The 12,182-nt window shown below is 44.4% G+C and overlaps 1 protein-coding gene and 1 long non-coding RNA gene across 5 annotated transcripts in view; one reads left to right on the top strand and one right to left on the bottom strand.

Annotated features, from left to right (window-relative positions):
• The window catches only part of LOC138282563 (uncharacterized), an 822,484-nt gene that overhangs the window by 696,182 nt on the left and 114,120 nt on the right, over positions 1 to 12,182 (bottom strand). The window lies entirely within an intron of this gene.
• MYBL1 (MYB proto-oncogene like 1) overlaps positions 1 to 12,182 on the top strand; it is an 802,126-nt gene that overhangs the window by 705,624 nt on the left and 84,320 nt on the right. For all 4 annotated transcript variants that reach the window (XM_069220277.1, XM_069220274.1, XM_069220273.1 and 1 more), the window contains one exon: positions 7,582 to 7,740. In XM_069220277.1, coding sequence (XP_069076378.1) covers positions 7,582 to 7,740 — 159 coding nt within the window. The remainder of the gene's footprint in view (positions 1 to 7,581; positions 7,741 to 12,182) is intronic.

Genomic DNA, 12,182 nt, shown 5'->3' with positions numbered 1-12,182 from the left:
ATGGGGAGCTCACCTACAGGAACTCTCCACCAGACGCCTATGGTCTGATACGGAAAAGACACTTCAAATTGGAGTGTTGGAACTCCAGCTCTTACGTCTAGGCCTGCAAGCATTCCTTCCCAGGCTAATAGGACAGCCAGACCTAGTCAGGACAGACAGCATAACACCCATATTTTATATAGCCAAACAAAGAGGAACACAATCCCAATCTCTTTCAGAAGAGGCTCAACAAGTGGAGAATTGGCCCGTTTCCCACAAAATCAGCATTGTCTTAGAGCATCTACCAGGCCACCAGAATAATCAGGCAAATGCACTCCGTCAGCAACTTCTGAATTCTCACGAGAGGGAACTACTCACAGGACCAGGTGAATTATATTTTCAGCCAATTGGGTCTGTTTGCCACTCCAGACAACATGTAATGCCCATTCTTCAGAAGCAGGTTTTGGGATCCAGTGATGTTGGGCAGTGCCCTCTCCATCAGTTGGTCCAACATCTTTGCTTACTCTTTCCCTCCATTCCCCCTGATCCCCAAGGTGTTGTTGAATGTGAAGAATAGATCATTGCACTCTGATCCTTATTGCTCTGGCACAGCAAAGCCAATATTGGTACAGCGAACTGCTATAGCTATTGACACATCCAGCCATTTCTCTGAAAATGCATTCTAGAATTATTCTAGACATCACAGAGAGATTCTCCATTACGACCCGAGTTGTCTGAACTTGACAGCATGATACCTTACTACCTAGATTTTAATCATTTGGATCTACCACAAGGCTGTAGAAATACTTTGGTAGAAGCTCGAGCTCCAGCCACCACATAGACCTGCAACAACAAGTGAAAGCATTTGTGTATAGAGTGCAGGAATAATGGTCATCATCCACTTAGAATAAAACCTCATGAAATCTGTATTTATTAAGACTAGCAAACAGTGGGCTTAAATACTCTTCAGTCAGGGTCCACTTGATTGCAAACTCAAGATTTAGGAGAACTGAGCTGTCAGCCTCTTCTCTGTTCTTTCAAACAGAGAGGTTTTAAGGCATGGTCAATGTGGGCTGTGGCCCAGGGCCCCCACCTTTCCAGGGGCCACCTTGTTAGGCTTTTGTGACAGTCTCAGACTGTATAGAATTTTTAAATAATGAGTTTTACTTTGTTTTTTTAACCAGTCCAGGCTGCCCAGCCATTTTGCCTGTACCTATGGGACAGTGAGGGTTAAGGAAAAATGCCTATTAGATTATGCTTAGACTCAGCAAATGTTTAACATTTCAAAGCGCATGGTTCCAGCCCATCTGCACAAACGTTTGCCTTTATGCAGTTTGCACTAATTACTATGCAGTAAAGATTGTCATTCTATTCTCCCTCTGACTGCCTTGTTGTTTTGAAGCCACTGCCAGACTGGTGCAATCACAGCCTAGTGCTACCGGCCTTCGAATACTAGTCCCACACAGAAGAGGCAGCGCAGTCAACAAAACCACCCATCAACACTGTATGCCTGAATGATGGTAACATACAAACTACAAAACACACTGTGGGTAGGAAGATTGGTCAGACCACTAGTCTTACCTCTTTTCTGGCACAGTCCTGCTGGGACAGTTCGCACTGTGTAGGGCCCCATGGTAGCCCATGAGGGTATGCAACATTTCGATGTGCATGGCAGCATTTCACGCACCCTTCTTGACTGCACCCTGGAGTGACTTCTGGGCCAATGTAATCAGAGAATAGTGTAAACTGACTCAGAATCCCTGTACCTCGCACAGCAGAGACTGGACTGCATTAAACATGTGCCTTACATAGGTACAGCCCCAAAAGATGCGCGACTAGTACACTGCACCACATGTAGTACACATGTTCATGCCACTTGTCTTTTAGTCTGTCTGCTTCTCTGGCCTGCCGGACAGCAACTGTTTGCTGCAGGATTGTGCCCAGGGTTGGCTGGCCAAGGAAGAGGGCTGTAATTGATCGTCCCATAGTTATCAGTGAATAAGCCAAAAATGTATAGGAAATTCAGTTGTTCCAAACAGGGGGCCCCAAATTATGTTTGTACCAGGGCCCCCAAAATCCTTAAGATGTCCCTGCTCTTAAAGAATCATAAAACAATTAATTAAAAGACTCTAGAGCATTTTCATGACGTCAACATCCACCACTTCCATGGAAACGTAATACTGTCCTCAGTCAATTGATGGTGCCTCCTTTCAAACCTTTACGTAAGGCACATTTTAAATTTTGTTTAATGGAAAACGGTGCTTCTTCTGGCTTTGACATCTGCAAGGAGAGTGGGTGAAATGAAAGCATTCATCATCAATTAAGCTTTCCTTAGGTTTGCAAGGGGCAAAGTAATTTTGAGAACAAATCCCAAATTTATACTTAAGGTTACTACTGGCTTTCATTTGAATGAACCTGTCAATCTTATATCTTTCTTCCCAAATCCATCCATGTCGGTAGAAAGATTGTTACATTCGGACCTTCTTAGATGCCTCAGGTTCTACATATACAAAAACAAAGAACTTATGTGTAGGAGACTGGCCTGGTTTGTAGTGGGTACCTAAGGTACTTACACCAGGTCCAGTTATCCCTTATTAGTGAAATGTAGACAGTGTCTAGAAGCCAGGCTCTCTAGGGGTAGTGTGGATGAGCAACCACGGCCTAACTAGGAGACATGTAAAGCTCATGAAATACCACTGTAGTCACACAGTACTCACACACATGAAAGAAAATACTCAGTTACAAAAATAAAGGTACGTTATTTTGGTGACACAAATGCTAAAAATACCATAGAGACTATACTCCCTTAGGAGGTAAGTAATATACACAGTATATACACTAGAATGCAGAACTAGCTGTAAAAAGAGAAAACAATGAAAATAGTGAAAATTACAATAGTTAGAAATGGGCCTAGGGGAAACACAAAACATATACTAAGAAAGTGGAATGCGAAAGTCGGTTTCCCACCTTGGCAAGTGTAGTGCGCAGAGGGGCGCTGAGAGTATTAGAAAACACCAAAGGTAAGTAAAAGAACCCACCCCAGAGCCCAAGAAAGCAGGAGTAAATCACAGTAACTTTCCTAGAAAACACAAGAAGCGAGAAAAAAGGTTTTGCAAGAACCAGAAGAGACTGCAAGACACCAACGATGGATTCCTGGATCTGAAGACCTGTGGAAGAAGGGGACCAAGTCCAAGAAGCACTGAAGAGTCCAGGGAGAGCAGGAGCCCCTGCTAACCCGGATGAAGGTGGAAAAGAGGAACCACCGGTGAGGAACAACAGTCAGTATTGCACCCAAGAAGACAGATGCAGGTTCCTGGTTGGTGCAGAAGATGTCCCACGCCAGATGGATGAATGCAGTCTGGGTTGCGTCACTGGATTCCGCCAATAAGCCTTGGCACATGCAAAGCAGGCGGTTACCGGAAAATGGCGCTGCCTGGGACCAGTAGGGACCTGGTGGACTCTACCCAGGAGGGGAAGTCAGAGGGGGCTCTCAGCAACTCAGACAGCCCTCAGAAGACCAGGCAGCGTGCTCAGGAGTCCCACTGCACGGGGACAAAGAAGGTGCAAAAGGAGGCCCATGCAGCACTATACAAAGGGATCCCACGCTGCCGGAGAACCACTCAGGAAGCTCTGCGTCACAGGATAGAGTGCTGGGGGCCAGGGCTGCATGGTGCACGAAGAACTTCGTGGAAGGATGCCAACAAGCCTTGGCAACTGTAAAGCACGTGGTGCATGAGGGTACTGTCTTGCGTGGGGAGGCAAGCTCTTACTCCACCAAAGTTGGACAGTCGGGACCACTTCAGTCCACCACCCGTGTTGCTGGATCCACACACTTCTTCAGGAGAGGGGACACAAGCCACCAGTTGTCGCTGCAGAGGGGTGCCCACTGAAGCAGGGAAGTGACGCCTTCACTTAAGTGAGATTCCTTCATTCTTCTGGTGCAGGCTGAAGACAGGCAGTCCTCTGCGGATGCACGACCTAGAAACAGTTGCAGTTGATGGATGGAGCAGAAGATACAATGTTGCAGAAGTCGTCTTTGCTTCTTTGTTGCAGTTTGTAGAGTTCCTGGAGGGTCCATATGCAGTTTCTTCGGTAAGAAGGTGCAGTAAAAGATGCAGAGGATTCCTGTTGGAGTCTTGCAATCTGAATATGAAGAACCACCCAAGAGAGAGACCCTAAATAGTTCTGAAAGGGGGATTGGTCAGCTACACAGGTAAGCACCTATCGGGAGGGCTCTGACATCACCTGCTGGCACAGGCCACTCAGATGCTCCCAGAGTGCCCTGCCAACTTGGAATCCAAGATGGCAAAACTCAGGGACACTCAAGAGGAGCTCTGAGCCCCACCTTTGGGGTGGTGTTGGACAGGGGAGTGATCACTCCCCTTTCCTTTGTCCAGTTTAAGCAGGGATTAGTAGTCCCTGAACCGGTGTAGACTGAATTATGCAAGGAGGGCACCATCTGCGCCCCTCAAATCATTTCCAGAGGCTCTGGGAGGCTACCCCTCCCATGCCTGTAACACCTATTTCCAAAGGAAGAGGGTGTAACATCCCTCTCCCAAAGGAAATCCCTTGTTCTTCCTTCCTGGGATCGAGCATCAAGAGGGCAGAACCCTGTCTGTGAGGTGACAGCAGCTGGGGCTGCCTGGAAAACCTCAGAAGGCTGTAATGGCAGTACTGGGGGTCCTCTAAGGAGCCCCCAGAGTGCACAGAATCATACAACTAATGCTTGCAGAAGCCTTGAGGTTTGATTCCAACATGTTGATACCAAACCCGGCCATATTCGTAGTTACCGTTGTGAAGCTGTACATAGGTAGTGACTTATGTCCAGTGCACGCGTAAAATGGAGTCCCGCACTCAAGAAGTCCAGGAAAATGGTCCTGGATGACGTGGGGGCACCTCTTCTAGTGCAGGGGTGCCCTCACACACAGGTACTCTGCACCCATCCTTCAGAGTTGGAAGGCCTGACACATAGGTGACTTATATGTGACCTGGTGCAGTGTACATGGCATTGAAAGGGTGCATGCACCATTTCACAAAGGCTGCAATGTCAGTCCTGTAGAAGCCTTTGCATGGGCTTCCTATAGGTGGTAAAAGAAATGATGCAGCCCATAGAGATCCCCTGGAACCTCAATGCCCTGGGTACCTAAGTACCATATACTAGGGACTTATAAGGCGTGACCAGTATGCCAATTTTGGGTGACGTACTGGGTTACTAGTATACAGTGACAAAAGTTAGAGGAGAGAGAGCATAATCAGTGGGGTCCTGGTTAGCCGGATCGCGGTGAACACAGTCAAACACACTGACATCAGGCAAAAATTGGAGGTAACATGCCAAAAAGAGGGTACTTTCCTACAGTATGCTCTTCAGAATAGTTGTTTTTTGCCTTTTGGACAGCCAAAACGAAGTAACCTCTTGTCCAAGCAGAGGATTGCTTGATAGCTCTTGGCCTGTATTTCCTTCCGTCATGTCAATGCCAATTGCCCACTCCAGGGAAGAGTGAAATCACAGCCCACCAGAGTCGGTACATGTTCATGAATCATTACTGCCTAGACGTGAATGTAGAATGTGACGCAGCAGTGAGACCGGCAGTACTGAGAGACCTGTTTCGATAAAGGTAAGCCTCCCTCTTGCGCTTCCCACTTTTGATATGTATCATAATGTGTAATTTTTGCAATTCTGAACCAAACAGGTGACTATATAAAAGATCCAATGTTGGAGAAGAAATAAGTTACTTACCTGTAACTCCGGTTCTCTAACAATAGTATCTTATATTTATTCACATGCAAGCCTCCCTCCTCCCCGGTCAGAGGCTCATCCAATTTTATTCTCAAACTTGTACTTTGAAATCTGAACTTTGGTGGTCTCTGGGGGGAATTAGAGAACTTTAGCTTCCACCTTATTGGCTGAAGCGTGGGTTCTTTCGAATGAGTGGGTATGCTACTGAATATACTGGGTTGTTTTAGGCCTATGCCCTTTTTACACTGTAAAGTGTATATCTTTTACACTGTTTTTTTAATGTATCTAGGATTCCCAGCCTGATGACGGAGATTGATTCAAGCATGTGAATATATGAAAGATACCCATGGTGAAGAACTGGGTTTCATTCCTCACTGCCCTCTCACCTTCCTGTACTGTAGAATAGTCTGTTTTTTCCACCTAGAAAGGTCCCATTCTAGGATTCCACATATTGTGACGTCTGAATTTTTAGGCTCCACGTTAATTGGCGCAGATAGTCAAGAAAGAAGCTGTCATCAGTGCACAGTGAGTGGCAATCATATTCCAATCTGGCATCACTTCCAGGGTGGGAAGAAGCTGTTGTGGAGCTGCAAGACGCAACAAACTGATGTGGGAGAAGTGCTCTGAAAAATCTCCAGATCCAATCTGATTCCTCAAGGTGTTCAGAAGGTGAGGAATCTGCAGTTAGAGTATCAAACAGATAATGTTACCTAAGATAAGTATCTTGTTCATTTGTGACCTTTCACCAAGACAGGCATTGTCTCTCAAAGCCAGCACCAATCTCAAAGAGACCAGAACTGTGCAAGACATATTGACAGTGGGCCTTTAAAAATAGCCATGTATTTACCCAGTTTACTTTTTCTGCACAGGCTCCTAGTTCTCATGTGACTATTCCTCATACTGTGTCCATTGACTGTAGAGCTCTTTGCAATTCTGGCCTCCTATTTGTGAGAAAGAAATTTGTCAAATATGCTTCCAGCCATGCTTTGTCACCCCTCACTTCCACAGCTCTAGATCTCAAAGCCGGATCATTTGAGCCAAGGCAGTTTCTTTATAGAACATTGCTGACCCTCCTCCATCTTGAAAGCAATAACCTGAAATTCTGAAAGACCTTAAAAACATGGATTTTTGATCAGTGAGAGCAATGAGGAATTGAAGTTTTCATTCAGCTTGACTTGGCTATAGCGCCAGGTTACCCTTTTATGGTGTAGTTGTGCTCCTAAAACCCTTTACTATAACATGCAATCTTGAAATTACTGATATTATGTCCAATGGGAAAACTAATTGCTACATTGTTTGCCTTTTAATGTTACATGTAGCCTTTCAACTGCGAGAAACTAGTTTTCACAACGTGGTATCCTTGCCTCATGACTTTCTGACATTCAAATCAATCTCTCTGTTGTATTGCCTAATAGTCGTTAAATTGGTTTGCCTTTTTTCTTAAGGTCTTCAGCATATTTGTTTCTTAATCCTTGAAATATATTTTTTCCTTATTAATTCTTTGATGTAGTTTGAACGCCTTTTACTGCTATTAAATATAGAGCATCTGCACATATAGTATCCTTTAGAGGGGCATGGGCACCAGATATTCACCATGTATGGTCTCTCTTTTTTGTGGGCAAAAGCCTGGGTGTCACTTTCCTTATGGGGAGACTGCAAATTATGGTGCTCCATGTCCTGATCCTTGACTGTTTGCATAAAAACTCTATTGGAGCATGTGTGGAATATGACTGTCAGAGACTGGAGCATTACCCATTGAATTCTTAGGAAAGATTGAAAAAGTACTCTTTTAGTGCGACATACTCAGTGTTCCTTCACTGCAAACAGTACATTCAAGTATCTCTTTTTGTTGTTTATACTTTTAGTCTGAAAATCTCCTCACTACGTCTTTATTTATGGTTCCTTTGATGGACAAACAGAGCAGGTGCCCTCTGACACCTGAGAAAAACAAAACTTGCAGACTAACTAAAAGGAAACCAATGGCCAGCACTTCAAAAAGTGTACGATTTGAAAAGTATGTTCAGGTATGGTTAAAATCAACAGTTTTTGCCTTTTTTTCCTTTTTTTCAATATTTCTTCTGTTTACTAATGTATCATTATTACATATATTTTTTGCTTCAAATAGACCTGGATATTTTTAAACTGCTAATCCCAACCCATGTATTTTGTAATACTACTAAAATGTTGTGATTAGTTGACTTTGAGAGAAATGTGAATTTGGACCTACAGGGCTTTTGATCTAGAGATACTGAAAACATCATCTTTGTCTTCCATTTTGATAAATTTGAGAGTGTGGGAGAGAACTATACACCTTTTCAGTGTCAGTCAGGTCATATTCCCTGATGGAAATAACATTTTATAGATTAATACACTGTTTGTTGGGATGCTCCCTTGGAGGGGGCACAAGGTCTTAAAAAAATAGGAGCAATCAGTGATCTCTACCCCTTCCTTCACCTGAATCGCTGGGTGAACTTTTGCACACAAGTGGTCTGAGTTCACTTTGAGAATAAGGACATTTCTCTATCTGAAAACAAAAAGTAATGGATGTAAATGTTGTCATTGTTCTTTGCAATAATCGGATTTACATTTGAGACCTGATTACACTGGAAGTGTCAGCTAGGTTCTGTCTCCATCAGTCTTTTTGCCCAAAGAGAGCAGAGGACTGGACTTAGAAGAGTGTCTCACCTATAAGGGTGCACTAGATGTCTCTGATGTTGAAGTATTGGCAATCTGTCTCTGGTTCCTTGGAGAGTGCCTTTTGACACCTCCCCACCCCTGTCGATGTACGGAGGAGATTTCACTTTTAGTTGCAGCTTTTTCATGCTTATCCAATTTTACCCAAATTCCTTTTGATTAAAGAGATAGGACCATGCCTTGCAAAGCTGCAGAGCATGCTTTCATAAAAAGGCTAAGGACTTCGTATGTGCAGGAGTTCAGTATCCTTTTTTATGATGGGTACTTTTAACTGCAGATTCCTCACCTTCTGAATACCCCTAGATGCTAGTCTGGATCTAGAGAATTTTTTTGTTTTTAGAATTTCCTTATGTGCCAATAGGTGCTGTCATGCGGCTCCACATCGCCTGTGTCCCACCCTGGAAGTGATGCGCGAGCCACATATAATTGCCACCCCTACACACTGACATAATTTTTCTTTCCGCACCTTCCAATGCAGATCCAAGGCTCATTCCGTCGCTCTTTTGTCTTGATGAAAAAAATGTAATTGAGAATTTCTACAGAGTACAGTGAACATCGCCCCCTCAAATTACATGGTTAAAACCTTGTAATGATTGTCACAAACAAATGTCTGTGGCTGACACTCATCAAGTATGTCTCTGCTGTCTAGTGTCCTCACATCGCCAGTCTTGTGAAGACTGTTCTAGGATGAACCCAAAGGCGATTCAGTGAACACAAAGCCAAACTCTACATTGCAGACAACATCAGAAAGCAAGGGAAAATTTTCTCAATCAAAGTTGCAGTTGCAGTTCCATTCCCCGACTTGAGGCAGCTACTGCGACACATCATCTTCCCACTCCAGGTCTTCTGGTAAGTCTAGGCCCAAAAAGAGGTATAAGAACTCGAAGTGGGATTCTCCAGTGTCCCACCACTCATTATTGGAAATTGCTCAGATGCCAAGATACCACTTAATCTCGATCACAAACTCCTACCAAAGAACTGGTTACCCAACTTGTCCCGATGCGACCCTAGTTTCCAGGCATGTTGGCGATGCTGCACGGGGGTAACCTTCAAGGATGCCATGTTGCGCATCATTGGCACCCTATTGATTCCCTATGGTGTGCCTTTGGGCACCATGAATCCCAGGAGGCCTCCTGTCTGGCTTACTGGCAGCAGATCCTGCCCCAACACTGTCTGTGTCTCTCAAACTCAGCCATTGCATCCTCCTTCGGTTTTCGTTGAGCTGACTGAGCTTCTTTCAGATGCAGAGAGAACTTCGGCCATTACCTCTGAACGGGCACTCTCTTCACGACCTCTTTAGCTTAGATTCAGACCATAGCTAATATGACCTTAATGATCCAGAAGATGACCAAATCAATGATGATAATTTCTGTATGGATATGCAGAAGTTGGTGAGCTGAACACTTTCCCAGATACTTTGCCGGTTCACCACATATACCTCCTTTTAAAGACCATTGTTTAGAGGACGATTTGTCCATCCTCCAGCAAGAAGTTCAGGCTTTTTTGGCCAAAGGAGCCATAGAGAGGGTCCTCTTATCAGAAATAGGGACTGAATGCTACTTCGGTTATTTCCTAGTGCTGAAGAAGGATGGACGCCTCAGTCCTTTTTAAGATTTTCAGACTCTCAACTTCTTTCTCAAGAAGGACAAGCGCAAGATACTCACACTGACAGGTTCTTTTTGTCTTGGATCCAAGCACCTGCATGGTAGCATAGGATTTGAGGAACGCCTATTTTCACATCCCCATCCTGCAGTCCCACGGGCATAATCCGTGGTTCAAGGTGGGTGACAAGCATTCTCAGTCTTCTTAGCTCCCTTTCGGTCCCTTTAGTAACCCTCAGGTATTCACCAAAATTATGGTGCTGGTCACAGCACATTTTTGGAGATTGGGAATACCAGTCTTCCCCATACCTTGACAACTGGCGTGCCGCAATCAGTCATAAACCATCTACAGTTTACAACAAACTTCTTTGCATCTTTGGGGTTCTCCAGTTTTAGATCTTTAATAGATTGACATTCTTGAATCATTCCCTGTCGTCGAAGTGGGAGTCCCACGGCACAATCAAAATGCTGTGTAGAAAAATTTACATATAAGCCAATGTTAAAGTACATTCACTTTCACAGGTTATTCACATCATTAGAAAAGACCTGAACTCTAGCTGGCAGCACCCCTTAGAACCATCTTCACATGGGCCCCAGTCTTTCATATTTTTTACTGCACGTTGTGTGAAGGGAGCTTCCCTGAGCTCGCCTCAGTTTCTTCAGTCCAGGTTCTGGAAATTATTAACACTACTTTTACACTGTCTGAAACATCCGAAAAAGGCCTCTTCAGACCCTGCAAAACATGCAGAAAGAAGAGGCGTCTCGTGGATGACATGCATAAGGGCATATTGCCTCTACCCTCATCACACGGTAAAGGATTGTAAAGTTTGCCACATGTTTTCATCCAAAACCTTGAAAGACCGAGAGGGGAAGCTTCTTTTGTGGCTTCAGAAAGCCAAGACACAGATCTTCATCCTCGGAGGGGCACAGTGATATATCTCTCCTAGGTCTTATAAAGGAGAAAGGACCCATGACCAAGGGAATTCTGAGGAAGGCAGAAAGGCCCTTAAAACTTTCCACTATAGGTCGGCTAAGGAAGCTTTGAAAAAGGAGAAAAAGAGACACTTCTCATCAGACTGCCTCATCTGAGTCAAGCACACCATCTGCCAGTGATGGAGACCACCCACACACATCCTCCTCAGAACTATCGACGAGGCACAAGACTCATCTTAGAACCCAGTCAATGACACCTTCACCGTTGACAGCATTATCGTCGACAACTACGACGGTTATTGCCCTCTTGCCAACGAGACCGCTGCCGCCAAAGACAACACCACCATCCATTTCTGAGGCACCAAACCAGTCGATCAAGATTTCATTGTTGGCGAAGGTGTCGTCGACGATGTCCCCACCAATGACTCCAAAAACCTCAAGGCATCCAGAGACCTTAACGACCACTATCATCTCCTACAACTATAAGGCTTATCCCTCCACCTATAACAATCAGACAACACCCTCAAGATAAGGCCCATCATCATCAAATGACGACAGAGAAGGTGAAATTCCGGATGCTAAGCCCTCGAGATGAAAGGGACAATAACCTGATACCCCACTCCATCAACTCCAACACCACTGCCAGTGGACATTGGAGGTTTTTATAATTTAATGGAACGTGTTGCAACAAGGTTCCAGCTATCAATTTCTGTCAAACAGTCCAACTGCTTCCTATATGATTTTAAAGAGCAGACAAGGAAATCCGTCTCAGCCATTCCCATTATAGATTAAGTACGGGAAGAGGGGATCAAAATCACGAAGAACCCGGCAACAGTGACAGTAGTTTTGGCTCGCATTGTCAAAAAATACAGGCTCCCATAAGATTATCCTGCCAGCCTCAGAGGACACGGAGCAATCAAAAAAGTTCATTTTTCCCAGAAGGTCATGGGTTTCTACTCCTGTTTTTTCCTCATCAAAACAATCAGGGGACTGGAGAACCATCATAGACCTCAGGAAGATAAACAGGTTTTTGCTGAAGCAATTCTTTTGCATGATCACTCTTTCTGATATTCTACTCTTCCAAAACCACGGAGCATATATGACAACTTTGGACTTACAGGATGCATATTTCCACATCCCATACATCGCAAATATATTTGTTTCACTGTAGCTGGCACCCATTACCAGTCTTCCCATTTGGTTTTAAGTCAGCTCCCTGCATCTTCAAATGCCTTGCC

Source organism: Pleurodeles waltl, chromosome 2_2 (genome assembly GCF_031143425.1).
Source record: "Pleurodeles waltl isolate 20211129_DDA chromosome 2_2, aPleWal1.hap1.20221129, whole genome shotgun sequence".
In the NCBI taxonomy this organism is placed as follows: domain Eukaryota; kingdom Metazoa; phylum Chordata; class Amphibia; order Caudata; family Salamandridae; genus Pleurodeles; species Pleurodeles waltl.
Note: the sequence above shows the minus strand (reverse complement) of the source record. Positions and strands in the feature narration are given on the sequence as shown.